General features: G+C 55.6%; 1 protein-coding gene across 14 annotated transcripts in view; it reads left to right on the plus strand.

Moving 5' to 3' along the window:
• Positions 1–8,574, plus strand: part of EXTL3 (exostosin like glycosyltransferase 3) — a 134,631-nt gene extending 126,057 nt beyond the window's left edge. For all 14 annotated transcript variants that reach the window (XM_037391232.1, XM_037391226.1, XM_037391230.1 and 11 more), the window contains 3 exons: positions 1,418–1,562; positions 2,518–2,646; positions 4,582–8,574. In XM_037391232.1, the coding sequence (XP_037247129.1) occupies positions 1,418–1,562; positions 2,518–2,646; positions 4,582–4,791 (484 nt within the window). In that variant the 3' untranslated portion in view covers positions 4,792–8,574. The remainder of the gene's footprint in view (positions 1–1,417; positions 1,563–2,517; positions 2,647–4,581) is intronic.
• The last annotated feature ends 6,654 nt before the right edge of the window (positions 8,575–15,228 follow it).

Below are 15,228 nucleotides of genomic sequence, written 5' to 3' on the forward strand. Positions count from 1 at the left end.
GTAGGCATTAGGCACTGACTTTTTTCTTAATTGTTCCTGCCAGTGTTGCAGCTATCCTGTGGGATTTCTCTCGAGGAGAGTGAGCTTCAGATGAGAGCAGAATATTAAGCAAGCCCACACTCTTACACGCAGACATCAGGGTTTAATTCCCTATGGCTTGAGTGCGAGCGTGTGGCAGGGTGAAGGATGTGCTTACAGCCCCAGAGGTTTTTCCTGTACAGAACCCAGGGAACTGCTGGGTGCTGGTTTGGGATGGGAAGCTGGCAGTTTGGCACTCCAGGTCTTCCATCTGGTGACACCAGGATCCTCAGCATCTCAACAGCTTTCCTAAAGGGAGCTTGATGTTGTCTCGACTTTACAGAGGTGGAAGCTGAGCTTCCGGGAGGTGGGTAGTCCCAGGGAGCTGGAGGAAGAGGCCAGGAGAAGCTGGGTTCCTTCCAGGCCAAGCCGTGGCTGCTCTGGGCTTCCCACAGAGGGGAAATCGGAGAGAAGCAGCACTGGTATACGTGTCATGCGGTGATGCCCGGGCATGGGCTGCTGGAAGCTGGTGGCAAGTGGAAGAGTTTCCCACCTCGCTGGCTTTCCCTGCCCCTTTCTCTGCCTTTCCATCCAAGGTCTTAAGTTTTCCATTCTCTGTATAATTCAGAAACTAATTTTGGGCCACTGGGCTTTTTTGTTAGTTTTCTTTTACACCTACAGAACCTTACGAGTTAAAATATCCCTAATTTATGAGTTAGGAATATGTTCCCTTGTGAGTAAGCAACTGGAATGGGCCTCTAGGAGAGGACCAGGGTGAGAAGCTGAGCAGCGTCGGCCTGTGCTCACAGCCTGTGTTTGGGAAGCAGACCAAGGGGTGCCTGCAGTTCACGTCTAACAGCTTTTAACCTTTAACAGGAGAATGTCAACAAATTCTGCCTGTCAAAGCCAAGATTTCTGTGGTCAGCCCTTTCCTGCACTACATTAGGAAAGAAATCAGAATTATCTCAGGGCGAGACCTTGTTCACATGTCACTCAGGCAGCTGTGATGGCCAGTTGGTCTCTCCCTGGAGCTTTGGTGCTGTGGAGGTGGGCGAGCTTGCATTGAACAGCCTGTGTAAAAAGACTTCTTTTGCATGTTGGAATTGTCTGTATATTTATTTTAAAAAAACTAAATGGACTTTAAAGCAAGATAGTTGCCCGTTTTAACAATGTTTATCCTTTTTGCTCAAACTACAATGTATGTCGGTTGTTCTTTGGACGAGCAGTTGCCAAACTTTTTTACGTGTGGGCATCTCCATCACTTGCAAACCCCCCTTGGGAGCCAGTCCATTGGCATCGAGGGCGTAGTCCTGTGTGTAGTGGTTCTCAGCCAGAGCCGTGCTCATCTCCAGGTGGGCTCCCCAGGTCTGCGTCTCACCAAAGGGCCTTGTGTTTGCAGAGTCTGGAGAGAGGCAAGGGACCGCATCGTTGGTTTCCCAGGGCGCTACCATGCGTGGGACATCCCCCATCAGTCCTGGCTCTACAACTCCAACTACTCTTGCGAGCTCTCGATGGTGCTCACTGGTGCTGCCTTCTTCCATAAGGTGAGATACCGTGGCCACAAAGCTCTGGGTTTTCCCTTCCCTCTCAGAGTAACCAGAGTCTGTATGTTTGTGGGCTTGTATTTTTGTTTTAAAGAACAAATTTTGGAGCTCACTGCTCCTTTTCCCTCGCTTCCTCCAAATCAAAACACAGCCAGCAACCAGTCTGTGACCTGGCAGACAGTCTCCTTGAGGAGCAGGGTATGTTTGTGCCAAGTGAGAAGCACCATGGCGCTGAAGCAGTCGGGGGGCATTTCAGCGATGCTCTCGGTCATGGCGAGGGCAAGGTGGGCCACGGGATTGCCTGCTCGCCTGCCCTGTGTCTTTACTGTAGTATCTTGAACCTTACAGACTCAAAGTGTTGCAAGGGGTAATTTGTGGGGAAGTCATGGGTTTCTGCGGCTGTGTGGTGGCACAGGCTGGCTGGTAGACGTGGAGGTGGCTGGTTTATGGTGGAAGGGAGCAGTGCAGAAAGCGGCTCCGTGACATGTGTGTCTCTGTATGGGAGAGGCAACAGCGGGCAAACAGACCGTGAGAGAAGGATGAGATGTTTTCCCAGGGGGACTGTCGTGAGCCGTCATACTGCGCTGGGGAGGTTATCCACTAGCTACTGCTACTGTGCCGACTCTGACAGCAAGTTCTGAGGGAGTTGAAACCATCGTTCTTACATTTCTGAGGTTACAGGAGCCTCAGGATTCGGCGAGAGTGGTGGCTGTCGGGTAGATCGGCTGCTGTTGTGACTACAGCAGATCTCCTCGGTGCGGGATTAACCCCATCATGGGAAGTCTTTCCGCTGGCATCCTTGAGCTCTGAGTCAGACATGGCCCACCAAGTCGTCTTGATACTCACCTGTGGTGCCACGACTGCTCCGGGTCTGGTGCACCTGGCACCAGTAGTGGGTGGGCGCTTGATGCTTGGGACCACTTTGAGCAACGTTGTGCCTTTTAATCCTTTCTAGTACTACGCCTACCTGTACTCCTACGTGATGCCGCAAGCCATCCGCGACATGGTGGATGAGTACATCAACTGCGAGGACATTGCCATGAACTTCCTGGTCTCTCACCTGACAAGAAAACCTCCCATAAAGGTAAAGCACTAGGCGGGAGTTTGAACTGGGATTTGTGTTTCTGGAGAAACGGTGGTTTGGTTGGTGTCTTTGAAAGGCAAGTGGCATACTGGGAGGCTGCTCTGCTCTGGGGGAATCCAGCTCCCTTCTCACAGTGCAGCCTGGTGCAGAAGCTGTGCTGTGCAGCACACGCTGCCCTTACCGAAATCTGGCTGCATCGCATCTCTGAAGCGCTGTGCCGCAAGCGTGATGTGCTTGAGGCTGTCAGCAGTCAGCATGTCCCCTCTCCAGCCTCGAGGAGATGTAGTGTGTGTTCAAAAAGGTGTGAAAACTCAGTACGGCCCTTAGAAGCAGCCAAACCCCGCCACGGCAAGCAGATGAATTGCAGTTTGACTTATGCTGCAGCTCAGACTGGAGGGTTTCCTGGCTCAGCAAAGGCCCTTCTGAGCAGCTGATCCTGAAAAGACAAATTCCTTCTTTCCATAACATACAGCACAAGTAGGAACGATTTCCTTGCTGATTTTGGGTAGCTTTCCAGAGACCTTTAGGCTCATCTGTGTGCGGAGGGGCTGTTGGTCCAAACACTGCAGCCCAGCTGAAATTTCCCTGCCCTGTGATAACAAATGAATGTCACAATTTTGAATGTGAATTTTGGATGCAGATCGTTCTGCTCTTTATCGCTGCTGGCAAACTGCTCTTTACAGCCCTGCATATGTCTCACCGTCACAGGCCAGCTGCGTTGGAGGTGGGTCTTGGCCAAAAGTATGATGGGTGCTTTTTTCTGTGCCATGTTCTTCCCATCTGGAGCTACTATGAAATGGAAGTTGTAGAGTTTGGTGCAGCTGAGAGGAGAATCAGGCCAAAACCAAAGGGTACTGCAGTGGGATGTCTGATTCAAGATAAACAAGGAGGCCCTTTAATCAGTGGGTGGCCCCTCAGCACCTCCAGAAAGCTGGAGTCCCCTCCAAAGATCTTATTCTGGCTGCCGAAAACAAGAAGTTCCCCAAATTCTAATTCTTCTGTAGCATCTGTAGCCAGCAGGTCAAGGGAGGGGGCTCTGCCTCTCCACTCTGCTCTGGTGAGACAAGACCCCCCTGCAGTGCTGCGTCCAGCTCTGGGGTCCCCAGCACAGGAGAGACACGGAGCTGCTGGAGCGGGGCCAGAGGAGGCCAGGGAGATGCTCAGGGGCTGGAGCAGCTCTGCTGTGGGGACAGGCTGGGAGAGCTGGGGTGGCTCAGCCTGGGGAGGAGAAGGCTGCGGGGAGACCTTAGAGCACCTGCCAGTGCCTAAAGGGGCCGGCAAGAAAGCTGGGGAGGGGCTTTGGGCAAGGGCAGGTGGCGATGGCACACGGGGGAATGGCTTTACATGAGAGAGGGGAGATGGAGATGAGAGATGAGGAAGAAATTCTTCCCTGTGAGGGCGGCGAGGCGCTGGCCCAGGCTGCCCAGAGCAGCTGTGGGTGCCCCATCCCTGGCAGGGCTCAAGGCCAGGCTGGACGGGGCTGGGGGCAGCCTGGGCTGGGGGGAGGGGTCCCTGCCTGTGGCGGGGGGTGGGACTGGGTGGCCTTTAAGGTCCCTTCCCACCTAAACCATTCTATGGTTCTGTCTGTGAAAGGAAAGGAGCTCCTTTCTCGAGGACTGACTTCCCCCCCCCCCCCCCCCCCCCCAAAACAGCTTCTTAAACATTAAACCAGAAAAAAGTAACTGTTAGTAGATGATCGTGTCCCCCTTGAAGTCTCTGCTCTGACAGAGCTGGTGTGGATGATGTCCTTCCTTGCCTGGACACCTTCCAAGGGACACCTGGCAGCGGGGGAGAGCACGGCCAGACTCGTGCCCCGTTTGCCGCATGTCAGGCAGGACATCGGGCCGGGTCTCCCCGCCCTGGGCGCAGCCTGGGTGTCCCCCTGGCCGGGGTGGTGTGGGCAGCGTGGCAGTGACTCTGTCCATCTCATTGCAGGTGACTTCTCGCTGGACTTTCCGCTGCCCTGGGTGCCCCCAGGCGCTTTCACACGACGACTCTCACTTCCACGAGCGACACAAGTGCATCAACTTCTTTGTCAAGGTGTACGGGTACATGCCCCTCCTGTACACCCAGTTCCGTGTGGACTCGGTCCTCTTCAAGACCCGCCTGCCCCACGACAAGACAAAATGCTTCAAGTTCATCTAGCAGTGTGAGGCAGCCGGGCGCCCTCGGCCCCCCGAACCTTGGCTGGCGGCGGGTGAGGGCGGAGGGTGGCTTTTGGAGGGGCTGCGAGTGCAAAACACCTTTTGCTTTGACTCTGGCCTCCCACGGAGCTAAAGGGACGTCCTGGGTTCGGACGGGCACGTTTCCCCCTCCTCTCCCGCTCTCCCCACGGTGACTCGACCAAGCGACAGGGAACAGGATCTCACAGCTTCTGTAAAGACGCTCCCTAGGATCGTACACTGAGGAATGGCACACTGGCTAGTGGCTCTGCCCCTTCCCTAGCCAAGGGAAACCATTCTTTTTAATTATAATTATTGTTATTTAAAATGAAAGTGTTTTAGATTTGCCGTGTGAGGCTTTTTTTTTCCCCCCCTTTTTTCTTCTCCCCCCCTCGGCCCTTTTCCCCTCTGGACCTGTCTGCCCACTCGAGGGGGACTGTAGCAAGGTCAGGTTGGAGGTGTTTGACTGCCAGAGAGGTTATTCCCAGCATCAACGCAGCTCCGGTCACCACCGTTGTCCCCATCCTTCCTTGCGAGGGGCAGCCCATCTCCCCTCCTGCACAGCATGTCCTGGCTCGTCTTGCCCTGTGGCTGCTACCGAGGACTTGAAGGTGTCGGCTGGTGACGAGCTCTTTGCCCTGCTCTGCTCACCCCCGGAGCCCTGCCCTTGGAGAGGGGCGAGCAGGGAAGAGGTTGGCTCCGGAGGGTCCTTCCCTGGCTCCTAGCGCCGCACCGGGTCCCGTGCTACAGCCCCGGGGAAGTTCGGTTGCTGCTGTCTCGTTCTCGGTGTCCTGCTCCGCTCGGCACGGCACGCCGCCGCCGCTGCTAAACCTCTGAAGACGGGGAGCGCGTCTGGGGCTGAGGGATGATGCAGCTGCAGCACAGCAGGGGCTGGCAGTGCCCCCGGCTCTCACGTTCCAGCAGGCTGCTGGGGCCCACAGTTTTCTACAGCGGCTGCAACAACGGCTGCTGCAGAGAGTCTTGAGTCTGGCCTGGCCTTTTCACAAGAGCTTTGGCTCTTTTCCTCCTGCCCTCATTCACTGGCCCTGGAGGGCTGCTCCAGTAGCACCCCAAGATCAGCTACACGAGCCTTTGCTGATAAAATAAACCTCTCTCCCAGCCGCGTCCAGGCGTGAGTGCAGTCTGCCGAGAGCCGGCTGCACGTGGTGCCTGGTCCCTGCCGGGCGAGCAGGCAGCGGTTCAGCTCCCAGTGCCGCCGCCACGGGCATCGGGGTGTTGGGGCCTTCTCTGGAGACCGCTTTGCATTTTGCAGGGTGGAGGAAGAAGACACTAACCCTTAACCTGCGCGCAGCCACGCAGAGCCCGAGCGAAACACCAGCCCAGCCTGCGCATGCCGGGGCTGCGCCACAGGCTGGAGTCCCCGCTCTGCCTCGGCCGTGGCAGCTTTGCCCGTGGGCCTCAGCGTAACTGCCTTAAACTCCCACCCTGGCCACGCTTGTGCCCTGGCTTTGGGCTGCGAGGGAAGGTTAATCCCACCGAGAGCTTTCCCTCGTGTGAACTGGGAGACGCTGCTGGGATCACGTTCACGGGGCTGTTTTCGGAGCTGGTTTCGCTCCCACCAAAGCAAAATGCTGTTACGTCCGTGTGGTCACCCAACCTCCGCACCCTGCTCCTGCTCCGTTCTGCTCCAACCCCAGCCCCTAAGAGGAGGGAAGGACACAGCTTGCCCCCTCCTGTGTGGTGATGTTCTCCCCCAGTGCATCCCAGATGTTTAAGAGCAGCTGGGTAGACAGGAAGGTGAAACGTGTGTGATTCACCCCAACATTCCCAGTTTTCCCGGCCTGACTTCCACTGGGGCAGGTGTCAGCTCAGCACCACAGCACCCTGCAGCAGAAGGATGTTCCCACCTGGTCGTGTCTCTGGTGCGTCCCAAAGCAGGAGCAGGAACGGATGGTCCATCAGCAGCTCCTAGGCTCCCTCCCAAGGTCAGCCCTGTCCGCGCTCCTCTCCTGTAGCTGCACCCTTGTGGGGGGTGAGGTGGCCTCTCCAACCACGTTTCAGCCAGTTTTTCATGTCACCCCATGGGTGGGGGTCACCAACACTTGCTCCTTGGTAAGGGGAAAGGAACGGGCAGCCCGTCCCAGCAGAGCTGATGGCTCGTGCCTTCACCAGCACTACAGACTGCAGCAAAATACAGATTTTTTTTCCTCTGTGGGTTTTTTGTGTTTTTTTTTTTCTTTCCACTCTCTTTTTCTTGTAACATCACATGCTCAAAGAAGAGCGTGTGAAGGCTCACAGTCTCCTTGAAAATGGGATCGGAGGCTCCTGCAAGGCCCCAACACACCTGGAAGGATGTTCCCTGCCCCTGCTCGGAATGGAAACAGCAGCTGCACCAGCTTCAGCATCCCCGAGGGGCCTGATCTCTGCCGCTGGCTTCCATTCTCCTCTTGTTAATAGGTGGTTCGTTAGCAGCGATGCAGCCGCTCACGTACAGCGTGGTCCCGGTGTCAGCCAAGAGTGGAGGCAGCTCCACCTCTCCCAGCCCTCTGCCTGCATGGCAGGAGTCAAACGGGATTAAGGAGCGCTGCTGGTGTGGATTGCACTTTATATAAATAGAGATACACTTCTCGGCTACTTATTTTCAAAAATCTTAAGGGAAATGTTGTTATTTTGGTGAGAGACTGTAATACAGGGAGTTTGGAAATCGGGGATGTGATGTGGAGCGTTTGGATTGCTGTTTGCGTCGTGGGGGCTCGGGGTTTGCCGAGCTGCTGGCAAGCCCAGAGCTGGGGGTTTCTTCTTTCCGTTGCTGCGTTTCAGTTCAAGGCTGGTAGAGGTGGAGAGATCCGTGGTGGGAATCCAAACTGTTCGTCCTCCCAGGCTCTTAACACACTCACCTCTTGCCCACAGCGGGGCTTTTGGAGGATCCCCAGTGCTGTGGTAGCCAGGGGTCAGGCTCAGGGCTGCATGGTGGGGTCTCTGTGCACGGCGTGGGACGGTTTCCTCCTTGCTGAGACCCTCCAGAGGGGAAGGGTTTGGGGGTGACAGGGTGATGGGGTACCGTGAGTCACAGGTGGCAGCTGCTCGGGGGGAGATGTGCTGGGCAGCAGCAGCGTTGGGAGGGATGCAGTGCCATAAAGAAATGAAATGCTAGTGAGAGCATCTCCTCCCTCACCCGTGGGGCTGGTGCTGTCCTTCCCAGTCCTCTGCTGCTCTGGCTCATTGCCACATCTTCCCACGTAGCCACCAAAACCCCTCCGGCGTACAGACTTGTGATTCACGCCCCAGCTTCCTGCTCCTGAGATATCCCAGGATCTGAGCTGCCCTCAAGGCTTTCCTCCGCCAGTGGAGAGGAGAGGGGCATTTCTGGAGAGTGGTCCAGCCTCTGCCACCGTCCGGAACATCCACCTTGGCTACTCGCCGCTCTCCCGTGATGTTCAGGGGGTCCCGGCGTAACTCCGAAGCTCAGGTTAGGTGGTACGGTTCATCCCAGCTCCAGCGCAGAGCAGCCTGGGGCGCACGGTCTCCGCCACCCCAGCCCTGAGGAGACGGGATGGTCTCTCGGTGGTTGTACCTTTCCCAAGGGAAAGGCCGCCTCCCCTTTCCCACATTTCTGCTGCTTCACCCAGGACCGGGGTTGCCGCCGGCGGGTGCCGGGTGCAGAGCGAGGTCTTTTTCACGTTGGCTGTAAATAGCGTTGTCTGTGGTGACACGGACCCCCCCGTACCCCGTCCGTGTTGCACGGCCCCTGCCCTCCCCTGTGCCATGGTTGTGCTAACTGCTCCGTGAGCACCGGGTTTAAAAAGAAAGAAAAGAAAAAACAAAAAGCCCCACAAAACCGACAACCGAGATAAAAGAAACTCCTTCAACACGAGCACAATGTTGAGTTTTTTTTGTAAAAGGATTCAATAAATGGAGAGTTTAACTTGAGAGCATCTGGTGTTTGCTTTGCCGGGGGTTGGGACCAGGATGGGGCTTGTTGCTGCTCCGCGGCCCTGGGGCACCCCAAAAACAAGCATGTCCCCAGGCTTGTGTTTCCTGAGGGGCAGGTGAGCTGGTCTGGAATGGTGGGAACCCCTCAAGGATGGCAGCGTCTGGTGCTAAACCCTGCTTCATCCCTCGGTGAGCTGGTGGCTGGGCCAAGAGAGCCCCTGGCCCAGCCCTGCGGGGGCGGTTGGACCCCGGTGTTCCTTCAGGACACATCACATCCCAGCTGCCACAGGGCTGCCGGTGGCGTCGGGGCCAGCCAGGACAGCGGATTCGGGGGAGGCTGGGAACACCTCGATTTCTGCATCACCAGTCGCCCACTAATTGCCATCACAGCCAACCAAAAAGCACCTTTCCCAGAGCCCAGCTCTGCTTGCAGGATGTGGCCCTGAGGCCTCTGCCCTGCGCAGGGGCAGGGTGTTGCTGAAAGCACCACGGGAAGAGTTGTCCGGGTAGTTCTAGACAACAAAACCAGTGGCTGAGCTGGCGCTGGAATTGCAAACCTTCCCGTCCCTGCCCTGGGATCCTGGAAGAAGGAAATGTAGGAGCCATTTCCTATGGCACTCGCAGGCATCGCTGGCTCAGGGAATGCTCCCAGTCCCTCTCAGGTGCAGGAGGCTGAGGTGGAAAACCCAACTGGATCTGTGTGATTCCCATCCCCATTTCCACCAGCTTCAAACCTGTGCAGGGGAGCAGAGGGGAGGAATGGAGCTGGCTGCGCCATGGGCTCCCACGCTGGGCTGGAAATCCCGCAGGATTTCCTGCGTGTTGCTGGATTTCCTCTCTCTTCCTTTCTGGCTTTTTTTTTACCTTTCCTCCTGAGCAGCTGGCTTCCTCCATGGTCACTTGTTCACCTTTGTCACCTGCCCTTGCTGCTGTCACCCTGGGAAACGTGCCCTTTATTTTCCCTACTGCCTTGGAGTAAAGGCTTCTCCGTACCGGGAGTGTTCGTGCTCGGTTGTATTTCTAGGATGGGTTTCAGGGAAACCCCAAATTACTTCGGTTGCGGAAGGGAGGAGGAGGTGGGCGCTCTGCCCAGGACCTGCCTCCCGCATGCCTGCGGTCTCTCCCCGGAATACTGCTGGAAGGCAGCAGGGACATCAGTAGCAGCGTGAGGACACAGACACTCACTCACCCAAAGGCCCGGAGCTGGCTGCAGCGGTGGGACGCTGTCCTGGGGGCCACCCCCCGCCCGGGAGCCCAGCAGCAGCTCGGGCACGGGCTCGACTGGAGCAGATTTGCTGGTGAGGCTCTTCCAGCCCTTAGGAAGCTGATAAAAATCTGTAAAAGCAAATGATTTTTACAGCTGTAACTAACATGGCCTTGGCGAAACGAGCCACAGCATCGTGACTCCTGTTTGTTTGGGTTTCTTCTTTTTTTTTCTTTTTCTTTTTCTTTTTTTTCCCTCTCTATAAGGGTTTATACCTTGGGAGGGAGGAACAGGTACTGGGGACAGGAATAAGAGATAAATCCCCTTAGGAAGTCATTCCCTTCCACCAGGAGGGAGGGCAGGGGGGAGTGCTTCACTCACGCTGAAACGTGCCCTCAGTTTCCCCTTGCAGATGACACAGTCCTTGATAAGAAGCAATTTCGCTGAAATCGCTCCCTGTGTTTCCATTCTGCCCATCAAGGCCCTAGAAGCAGCCAGCTCCTGCAGGAGCCCGGGTAAAGGACCTGCACCCCACCATGGCCCTGCCTTACGCCCCAGCCACGCTGAGACAGGCAGGAAGAGGGAAACTGCTGGCTCTGGGGTTTTCTTTACCCACCTGGAAATGCAGAACATTCCAGCAGGGCCAGACACCACCAGTGATGCAAAGCCAAGGTCGCAGGTCCCTTGCTCCCAGGTTAATTAGCTGGCCGCTTTTCCACCCAAAAGCCAGGGCAGGCCGTGTACCCTGGCATCACTTTCCTGTTTAACAAATAAAAAGGCTTAAATTTTAAATTTAAGAGCACGTGGTGTTGTGGGGAGCGGGGCTGGCAGGAAAAGGGGAGCAGGAAAAGGGAAAAAATGCTGGGGGGGCATTATAAACCTCGATGTCCGTATCATTTTTCAGAGGTGCGTTGCAGGGCCGGTGCGAAGTGATTGCGCGGGCTGTGCAGGATTTATACCTCTGGCTCCCTGCCTGCGATGGACCGTGAAAGGCTTTAGGAAGAAAAATAGGATTTTATCCCCAGTGTTTTAAGAAGTTGTTCTGGAGTTGTTAGCAGGCTCAAAAGCAATGGGCTCCTGCAGTTCTGTGGGTGCCCAACACACAGCGAGGGTCACCCATCACCTGCCTCGCTCCCTGCCTCCTGCTTTTAACCCCTGGGGCAATGGCACGGGGCTGCTCTGCAGCGGAATACAAAGCTGGAGGAGACCGATTTCAGTTGGAAGGGGCCTACAGAGATCATCTAGACCAAATGCCTGACTGCTTGAGGGCTGACCAGAAGTTAAAGCGTGTTACTAAGGGCATTAGGAGCCCTGGTCTTGGTGTAGAACCCCTGGGAGAAGCAGGGTTTTACCCACGGTGCAACCAGAGGGCTGCAGGGAGGCAACGGAGGAACTGGGAAAGCAGAACCGGTGGTGAGCAGTGCCGCACAGCACCTGCAACCACCCCGAGAATGCGTGTGCTGCGCTGACAGCAGCACGCTGCGATTTAGAGGCTCAGTATAGTAATATAAGAGCAGTCAGAGGGAAATGAGCAGTTACTAGCCAGGCAATTAATAAAGACCTATGCAGCACTCAGTGTTGTGCCTGCAAGGGAAGGGTAATTGTCACTATTCATTTTAACCCACTAAACAATTCAATGTAGCCAAAAAAAAACCAAAACCAAAACCAAAAAACCCTAAACAACTCCAGGCGAGTGCCACCAGCCCTGGGGAACACCTGGAGCCCAGCTCTGCCCCAGAACGCAGCAAGTCCTGGAGCAGCACTGTGGCAGCCACCAAACACGGGGTTGATTTTTATTTTTACTTTTCCCTTCAAGAGGAATAAAGAGGTGAGGGGTAACACCTGCTCCTGCTGCCTTCGTTTTAAAGCCTTTCCATGCTCTTCTTGCAGGCCTTCTCAGCAGAGGGATTTTAAGCTCTCACCCTACAGGTGTTTTGCTGCCAATATGATGATAACAATAAAAATAATAAATAAATACATACATACATACATACATAAATAAATAAATAAATAAAAGACAAGTTGGATGGCTTTGCATGTGGCTGGGGTTCTCCATGAGGCAGCAGGTGGCACGGGGCCGCGCTGGGCCAGCCCTCACCCTTTCTGTCACCGAGTACCCACAAATATCAAGAAACCAATGCGAAGTTTTACCCGTGTCTGCGGCTTGGGTGATGGCTGCGGTGGGGCGCTCGCTGCCGGCAGAGGTTTCCTCCCCAGGGGGTTCATGCCAACCCCTCGGCTCGGCTCATCGCACTGAATTATGTTCTGCCCCAGCACATTCACTCCTGCAGCTTTAATTACCTACGGCCGCCTGGCCACGCAGATGTCACCCCTCCACATGCTCAGGGGCCGGGAGAGGGACACTCGGGGACAGCCAGCGATAGGCCAGAGATGGAGGAATGATTTATTTTTTTGCTGTAATCAAGGCAAAGAGCCTTTAATTGTTTAACCCTGCCAGTAAACCTGCAGCAAACCGATGCCGTGACTTCTGGAAGGGCAGTTTGGGAAGGCCGCTGCCTCCCGGGCCTGAATTAATCCCTCCTGATTTAGGAGCTTGCTATGGTGCCACTCGACAGTGTCACATCAGTCCATGGGAGAGACACAGGATGCGGCCCACAATCTCCAGCCTTAATGAAGCCTTGCTCAGGGCATGGTACTTGCCACTGGCTCCTGGCCAGGGCTGTCCTGAGCTCCCAGGCAGTGCCCTGCGGCCCCGAGTGTCCTCATGGGAAAAGCACCACGTCCCCATGGGCAAGAACCCCCTGTAGCTCACAGAGCTGCCTCCTCAGAACATAAGTCCCCATGCCATGCCCTGGCAAGCAGGGCTGGGGGTCCCAAGGTCATAAGGTAAGACCTGGCTTGTTCCTTGTGGGCCACAAGACTTGGTGATGGGTGCCCAAAAGGATGGGGCCGAGGAGGTGGGTTTCCAGTGGTAGGACCTTAGTGACAAGTCAAGATGATTGGGCCCAGGTGATGGGTCCTCAAGGGACGGGTTCACGTGTCGTGGGTCCCAGGCGATGGGTCACATGTGAGGGGTAACTGGGGCCCCCTTGATCTGACCCACCTTTCCCACCATGAGCCCAGCCAGGCCATGACGTGCAGCTGAGTGCAGCCCCTTCCGCACCCAGCTCCCCCACTCCTCCCAAGGGCTGAGCTGCTGGTGGGGCATGGAGCCAACAACTCGCTCCCGCTTCCCTCTGCTCAGCGTGTCCAACCCCCCAGGAGGTGGCCCTGGCTCAGGGTACTCATCAGGTGGCTTCAGGGCCGGCTGATCCCTGGTGACACTGACGGCCGCTGGGCACGGTGAGGGGACAGCAGGAGATGACTTTGTTCAGCTGGTTTTGTTAAGGCTCGCAGTGACAGAAGGAAGCAGCCATCCCTCCCTGTACGGGAAGGGCTGTTCCACAGAAGCCCCCAGGTGCAGAGAGCCGCCGTTAACCTTTTCCTCCCCATTGTCCTCCGGCGCAGCGCTGCAGCCCGGGGAAGCAGCTGAGATGGAGTCGCTTGCCAGGGGCCAAGGCGCAGCCCCGCAACGCAGCCGCTTCCGCAGCAGCCCGGCGGCGACTGGCGCAATTAGTGTTTAATTAGGGGAGCTGCGGAGAGGCCTGTGAAGCGCAGCGCGGGGTGTGGGACTCCCAGGTCACACACGGTCACGGGGCCTGGGGATGGCCACGGCACAACGAACATCACGAACATCACGCAGCGGCCAAAGGGATTGCGTTTTTTTCCTCTCTGGAAGAAAGAGAGTGAAACCAAGTACCTTTGCTGTTGTTTGGCCGTCACAGCGTGCGTCCCTGGTGCCATCCATCGTAATCCGCCATTCACAGCTCTCCTGGGCTGCCATGGTTACCTCGGCAGGGCTGACCCAGCCCGAAGAAATGCTATTTATTTTTGTGTGCAGAATGAACAAGCACTTATTTTTTGCTAGTTTAATTAAGACTTTTCATTAAATAATCCCTCCCTAGTATGTTTATTTTTCCAGCAGGGGTCAACCTTTCTGTTTGTAAGAAACGAATCAGTTTTCAGATGCTGGACTGGAGCACTAGGTTTTCCCACCCAAAATGACGTGAAGAAAAACGTGGAGACTTTAAAATTGCTTCCCCATCCTGTCCTTGCCCAGGAGGGTGACAAAGCCTTTGGAAAGCCATTAGCTACCAGATGACCTGATAAAATACCAGCACGGCTGTTACCGGTAGGAGTCAGAGCTTTGCACCTCTAATAAGTATTTTGATGTGAGAGCCCATCACATCAGCTGCCTTCCAGTAGTGAACCAAGCTAAAAACTAATGGTTGAGCTCGAGTACATTGCCAACGCTGTTAATGAGCACTGCCACCCACTCCCAGGTCCTGAATTATCTTCAAACCACCGTGCTTTTAATACAGCTTCTGCCGCAGCAGCTTTCAGCTGGAAGTCTCAAGGCAGCCTGCAAAGGAGGACAGTACGATTTCTATTTCTCCTAACGGGAAAGTGAGGCACTAAGCCAGGAACATGCCCGAAAGCATCCGTCCGGGGCAGAACTTGACTGGCTCTCTCCAGTTCTGTCAAGTTAGGCAGCACTGAGAGATTTCCACGGGGTTTATTTGGCCCAGTTATGCCCTAGTCACTCACATGGAGTAGCTATTGTGGCCGATTCAGTCTGCCTCACTCTTCACATTTAAATATTTCTTTAATACCCTGACATCTGTAAAGCCCCTCGTGTCTAACCTGACCGCCTGTATAAGGAGGCTGTGCTGGGTGAGTGCGTTAGGAGGCTGCTCCCCCCCGACGGGCAAGGCTGGCTGGACTGCGTCACTTCAGCAAAGACAGCAAATGCCTCTGTCTCTCGCCTTCCTGCCCTCACGCACCTGCAGAGCCAGAGGAACACAGAGCTCGATTAATTCTTTTATGGCAGCGAATCTGCAGCCCTCTTACTGCAGGGCTCCGTGTCATATAACCATGTAAACGCCAGAGAAACCTCCCTGGCTAGTTCAGCTCCAGGTTCTGGCTCAAGGGCATCCTCTCGTTAGCTCCAGCTTGGTTCTACCCAGCCAAGGTCTTCTTGACTCTAATGCTTGCCACTGCTTGGGTGATGGGAACTGAGCACTCAGAGCCATTTGCCACCAGCGAGCGGCAGCTCGGCCCACGCACACTCACATGGCCTCCAGCAGCAGCGCGGGGAGGGGAGAACTCCCGGGCTGGACTCCACGCCGACCCGCAAGCTTGGTGGGACCAAGCCGGGAAGGTCACCCGCGGTTCAGCAGCACAGCACCACACAGCTGCAGCGGGGGATGGCGTTGTGGTTCATAAGCGGCCATGAAGTGCTAATCACCGATTTTGCTTCCC

The sequence above is a fragment of the Falco rusticolus genome, chromosome 6, assembly GCF_015220075.1.
Source record: "Falco rusticolus isolate bFalRus1 chromosome 6, bFalRus1.pri, whole genome shotgun sequence".
Taxonomy (NCBI): Eukaryota; Metazoa; Chordata; class Aves; order Falconiformes; family Falconidae; genus Falco; species Falco rusticolus.